Source organism: Phaethon lepturus, unplaced genomic scaffold (assembly GCF_000687285.1).
Source record: "Phaethon lepturus isolate BGI_N335 unplaced genomic scaffold, ASM68728v1 scaffold9089, whole genome shotgun sequence".
Classification (NCBI taxonomy): domain Eukaryota; kingdom Metazoa; phylum Chordata; class Aves; order Phaethontiformes; family Phaethontidae; genus Phaethon; species Phaethon lepturus.
The window spans coordinates 25,308-31,733 of record NW_010565504.1 but is presented as its reverse complement, the minus strand read 5'-3'; the positions used below and the strand labels follow the sequence as shown (position 1 = coordinate 31,733).

At 42.4% G+C, this 6,426-nt stretch overlaps 1 protein-coding gene across 1 annotated transcript in view; it reads left to right on the top strand.

The window, feature by feature from the left end:
• Positions 1–6,426, top strand: part of CELF4 (CUGBP, Elav-like family member 4) — a gene marked incomplete at its 5' end in the record, with an annotated part of 32,445 nt that overhangs the window by 13,973 nt on the left and 12,046 nt on the right. The window contains 2 exons of the mRNA XM_010295206.1: positions 1,388–1,468; positions 5,964–6,047. Of these exons, the coding sequence (XP_010293508.1) occupies positions 1,388–1,468; positions 5,964–6,047 (165 nt within the window). The remainder of the gene's footprint in view (positions 1–1,387; positions 1,469–5,963; positions 6,048–6,426) is intronic.

Here is a 6,426-nt window from a genome sequence, read left to right as displayed (position 1 = left end):
TCTTTCCTTTCTGTAGGAAAAGGCTCCTACTGACCCATACCTGGGTGCAGTTTCTTTGCCATGACCAGGTCTGGTCTGCTTAGCACAGAACACAAGTGCAAATTCAGAACACTGATTTGGGGGCCACTTTCTATAACAGGTCTCCTGAGTGCTGCAGCAAGGAGGGGAGATGGGCAACCTCACCTTGCAGAGCCTGGCAGGGTATGGTATATCTGCACGTATCCATATTTTAGACTATGGCTACGCTCGCCATACCCTAGCTATTTACTTTGAGGCTTGCCTCAAGTTATGCCTCGTTTCCCAGCAGCTTTGTCCATGGCTCTCAATAGGTGAGCCTTTACTCACATCGCCCTGTATGCTGAGCAGCTCCTTTGCAGTTGATGGACTGACACCAGCCAAATTGACCTGGTGCAGACCATGACCCAGCCGTGTTCAGCCTTCCCTTGGAATGTGTCCATAGTCAATGTTGCGAGGAAGCTGCAACCCCAAAGTCATTACTTCCTGTGGTAAATGAAGCAATCGTGAGCTCCTGCTGAGGAATGGCTATTATCTCATGTCAGTGCTCTATCTGGAAACTTAATTGTCTATGTAGGGCTTAATTTGCCAGTGTTTTAGTTATTGTCATTTGTTGCTTGTGAGGTTTGATAGATGGGAAGCTCAACCTGTTGAGCTGTTAATTAAGCCCTCTGCACACACATGGCTCCTAGCCATGACTCTCTGGCCTCACAAGCGTATTCTTAGCAGCAAGGCACATCATCTACCATCTCTGGTACTGAATGGCTCCCCTTTTCTGCTTGGAGGGGGAGCTGACGGGGGGGGAATTTTTTAATTGCTGCACGCTGTTTACACTGTGTTTTTTGTGAGAGAGTGGGGAAGTCTCTACAGACATGAAAGAAATTGCATATGCAACTGTTTATGTGCAACTGTGCCTATACAATGTGTCATAAGACAAAGGTTAGAGTAAGGGAGGACACGTGTGAACTTTTTTTGTAAGCATGTGAGTTAGGGTGTAAGAGAAATTACACAGGGAAAGCTGTGCATTGTCTCTGTTCATGGCTGTCAGCATGAGTATCTACGTGCTGATCTCGTGAATGAATGTGTTTTTGAAACCATCTGGAATGATTACCTTTCTCCACTGGCAGAGATCTCAGCAGACACCCCATTTACACTGAACACAGGGCAGATGCTCAGGGCCATGTGGCACTGCCTGGAGAGCAACCATAGTACTTCTGCCACATCTCAGGCTGTGTGAGATTGCCATCCCCAGAGCGAAAATGCAGGAGGAAAGCCCAGCTCTAGCTTAGTATGGTGGTTTGGAATGAAAGATACTGCTTTCCAGCATTGAATTTTGTCCCTCTTTCTTCTCTCCTTTTCTCTCCCTTAATAGCTGCTTATCCTGCTGCTTATGGCCAGATTAGCCAAGCTTTCCCACAGCCACCTCCCATGATCCCACAGCAACAGAGAGAAGGTGAGTAAATGGGCAGTCCTTCTTTCTGGCCTCAGCATGCCATCCTCACCACATTTGTTCCCCTCCTCATACATGTAAAGAGAAAACATTAAAAATCTGATTACTTTGAATCCCTGGTCCACTGACTTTTTTCTCAATTTTTTGTGTTTGGCATCATTGGCACTAAGAGTAATATGCAGGAATGTCCTCACAGGAAATCAATGCTGAGATCTCCTCAGTCCCCAGGGAAGAGAGCATGTTGAAGTTCACAGCAACATAGGCACTAATGTTGGGGGGGGTGTCTCTGTGTGTGTGTGTGTGTGTTAGGGACACAGATTTAAAAAAAGCAATTGCATTGGAATAAAGAATTTAGTAGGAAACAAAGCGCTGGTGGCCTTTCATTAGAAGCCAGTAACGTGATTTCAGACAGCTGCTATTTAGAGAATGAGGACCTTCTATTTAGAGGAGCTGATCTAGTCCTTTCAGTCTCATTTGATAATCTTGAAAAAGAAATCATCCCTTTTACAGCCCAATCTTTATATCAGTATGATAAGAATCATGTAGTAAAACTACCTATTTCTAGACATTGACTATGAGATGAGTCTGGGTTAGCTATTCCGCAGGACCGTATGGCTGCACTGGAGACATGAAAAATGAAGAGGTGAATGTCCCACATTCTGGGAGGTATGCATGGCCTGTAATGTTTTGGACCCAAAGACTTGTCTGAGTAAGGAGTCCCTTATGTTCCCTTTATCCTCAGTGGGGACCAGTGTGATAATCAAAAGCAACCCACTGAGATAGTCGCAACCGTCCTCCAGGGAGTCCGCTGTTCTCTTTTGACTAGAAGAGAAGACTGCTTGCCTGAGAGAGGCATTTAATTCAGGTGCTCCAGCTTAGTGTAAGAGACCCTCATAAATAATTACATCTCAACTCTTATCCTCTATTAGATCATTCACATGTATTTTATATGTGTTATTAAATATAAAATTATATTTAATATAGTGTGACAGAATGAAATTAATTAAGATTACACTATCAAACTCAAACAGTCTGACAGCCTAGAACTGCTTTGGGAGACAAAACTCTAATTTTTGTACGAAAATTAGAAATTTCTGCATTTCAATCCACTTTGGAATCAATTTTTTTCCAATGTCAGATTTTCCTGTGGAACAGAACTTCCAGCTCCTGATTAGCTGTAGTACATGTACCTGCTGTGAGAACAGATGCGCCTACCTAACTTATCATTACAGAGATTGCCTCCCCCCCTTGCCACTGAAGGAGTTTGGTTTTTTATTTACTTAGTGGGGCTAGATTAAATATAAGACAAAATGGAGAGATGATCATTGCTCAGCATAGCATTGTGCCAGGAACCATCAGAAGCAAAGGATAGCTTTTGTGCACAGTTTGAAAACCACACTGCCCAAAGATTCCTCTGTTCACAAGGCATGTGTATCTCTGTGGGTTGAGGGTGAGGGTCATTCAGTGTCCAAGTTATCTCATAACTCCTCCTACTTTCCTGTAAGCAGCTGTTATTGAGGATGCTTGGGGGCCAGATATATGACATGAAAAACTAGTGTGATGCAAGTTGCCATTCCCAGTTTCATCCATTTTCCTGCAGTGTTTATAGATGCTGTGGCTTTTTCTCCTCCTTGCTAGAGGGAGAATCTCTAAAGCATGACACTCCCTTTTAGCAGAGGGTCAAGACCTTGAAACATGTCTAATGTTTAATAAGAAAACAGAGCATGAGGGAAGTCTAATACTAGTAATTGTCATTGCTTAGAAGAGTAATTTATGTTTCCAAGGATGTGTACAAATATTGATTTGTTAATGAACCAGGCCGACCACAACAATAAAATCAGTGATCACATTGTTAATAAAAATACTAAGTTACCACTCCCAGATCCCAGTTGGATAAGAAGCCCAGAGCCGCTTGGCAGCTGCAGTCTTGCTGTAGAGACTAGTCATTATTTCCCCATGAGCACTCAGGCTATGACTGGGTGCATAGGATGGAACGAATCCAAAATGATCAAAGGTAGAGATGAAATTTTGGTTCAGGCCATGGCAACCAGGCAAAACTGGGGGGTAATTTTAAATTTGTATGGTATTGTTCATCCTGACGTAGTTTTAGAAAGTCAGAAGTAAACTTAGATATTAAAATAAAGTAGTGGAGGCTTGTGATTCTCATCTGCCTTGTGCTTCTCATCTGCCTTGTGCTCAAACATTGTGGGAAGTGAATAGCAAGCAGATACAGAAGAGGCAATGAAATTCCAGACTCTCAATGTTTTGCTGTAGAGATGAGGTGTGCAGGTGGCCAAACGGCTGCAGCCTAACTTCATACACGGGACAGCCCATTTTTAATTATTGTTCAGAGAGAAATCTATTCACAGCCTTTTCTTATGACACTGATTCATGGTGTTGGGGATGCAATAATAGTCAGCTGATGTTAGGACATGTATATGGAGTTAAATTTGATAGGGGACAGCTAGGGATAGGTTGGGTTTGCGGTTGTCCCCATGCTAAATAACTAACAAGCTGGAGGGTGAGGAGCATGGGCAGAGAAATGTCTTTAGCATCTCAGGTCCAAGCAAGGCAAATCAAAATGGACCCACCACAGAGTTATCTACCATGTGCTTTTGTGCTGTCAATCACAGCTTTTTCCATTATCCAGTATGGTTTGCCTGTAACTTACAGACATTTCATAATCTTGCATTCCTTAAAACTTTTCTTTCCTTTTTGTCCGAATCAAGGCTAACTGTGCTTCTCATATATTACTATCTATAACTGTGGGAAGATGGAAAAGCTTGGCATGAAATAGAGGAGTCCAGTTGTGTGCCATTGAGGTTCAAAAGTAATTTAGCTAAGCAGATGACTGGCTGCTTAATTGCTTAATTATCCCACAGTAGGAGTATCCCTGTTTTAGAAGAAACTGTGGAACCATCCTCATGACCTCTAGGAAATGCAAAGGATCAGCTGTTCCTTCATGACAGTCCTCTTAGCAAATTAGCGGGGAAAACTGTGCTTATCAATTAGTCATTAAGGCTTCATTTTTCTACTACTCCAAAAGGAAATGTGGAGAACCTGTGACTTCAATCACGCTGAGACCCAGGAATTTTAGTGAGCCTTAAACAGGCATCTGTCAAAATCCTGCCTTCACCGTAATTTTCCTGCCAGCTGGTGGGTTGAGGAATGGCTAATAAAAGGTGGGAGCCTCTAAGGCAACCTTCTTTCCCCAACAGGAAAGACAAAGCTGTAATTTGCTGTGTTATGACACTGTAATTATGTCCTGATGAAGAAAATAAGACAAATTAAAAAAAAAAACTTTCCTTACCCAGAAGTAAATGGCGGAAATTTGGCTGAGTCAGGTGACAGGACTGTAGGCCTATGGGCTGCAGGAAGGAGGAAACCATCCTTTTCTCTGTCCTTTTAACCTCACAGCAGTGATCACACACTGTATCCCTTTCAGCTTGACCACTGTGGAGTTACCTGTCAAGGTCAGCAGTAGCTGGAAGTACCTTTGGAAATAAGACCATAAAAAAAAATCCCTGCCTCGTCAAACTATATATTTTTCTGCTATTGAATAGTGCAAGGGATTTAAATGTTTATTTTTCAATAAAAACACTTGGACACACATCTTTTCTTTTGACTTTTGCTCAAGGACAGCATGCTTAAAAATAAAAGTCACATTGAAAAATTTCATTCCAGGCAATTTGGCCAGAGGCAACTTCTCCCTCTTCTGCCCTAAAATACAATTTCAAAAGAACATTTTCTGAGGGTGTCTACTTTAACTAAACTACACATTCCAACTAAAGACTCCTCTCTAGATATTTTTCCAAGGATCATCGGAAGTCTGTAAGAGTATATGTTATAGCACTGAGGTAAAAAAAGCAATGCCTCTTCTCTAGTAATTTGGATTTAAATCCATCTCTAATCTCTCTTGCAGAAATGTCCAGAATGGGGGATATGCCAAATGGTCTAAATTTGGGGGAGTGTTCAGGTTGAGCCAACCTGGGGGTATGAATGTAAAATTCCACAAAGTCAGCCTGTGGGTGTGTGCATATCTTTCTACTTGTTCTCAGAGTCCTCTCACAGGCACAAAAATGATACTGAAACTTCTGCATGTAGACACTGAGAAAGGGTTAGTGTTGGTTACCGAAAACTTTAGACATTCAACAACATTATGAGGAGTCAAGATAAATTATGAACTCCATTCTTTCAGGGTTTTTTTGTTCTCATTCTTCCATTCTGTCTTTCCATGGCCACATGTGCTGCTGCATTCCTCTGTCTATATATTTTATCTTTGTGTCTGTGCTGGGAAGGTTAAAGAAGTTAGCACAGCTTCTAGGTGACTTTCTGAGTTCCTGGTCTTCTGCTTTGTCCATTCCTCTGAGAGTCTACAGACTGCTTCCTAGAGGTGACCTGTCACTAGTCAGAGAGGGGATACTAAAATAAATCTCTGCTATATGCTTTCTTAGATCCTATTTCTCTCCATTCATGGGTCTTCTTTTTCTCTTCATAGGACCAGAGGGCTGTAACCTGTTTATCTACCATCTGCCCCAGGAGTTTGGGGATGCTGAGCTGATGCAGATGTTCCTGCCTTTCGGTAATGTCATCTCCTCGAAAGTGTTTGTGGATCGGGCGACAAACCAAAGTAAATGCTTTGGTGGGTAAAGATAACAAAACAATTAGATTCATCCAGGAAAGGGCTTTCTCTGAATACTTTACCTTTCAAACTGCTATCTTTATGCTCAAGTTATGATTTCTTTCAATTTACTCCTGTCGATACTTTCCCCTTCCCTCTTTCTCTTCTAATCGTCTCATGCTCAGAGTTTTGTGTGCTGCTTAGAAGTGAGAGCTTGGAATCTCACCAGGAGGGTGCTGTGGCTACTGGTGGTGGGGTGGAAAATATCCTTGGAAGGGGAGGTGGGGAGGGTACAGAAAAGATGAATACATGGCTCAAAATGGTGGGGGGGGGGGCTGTG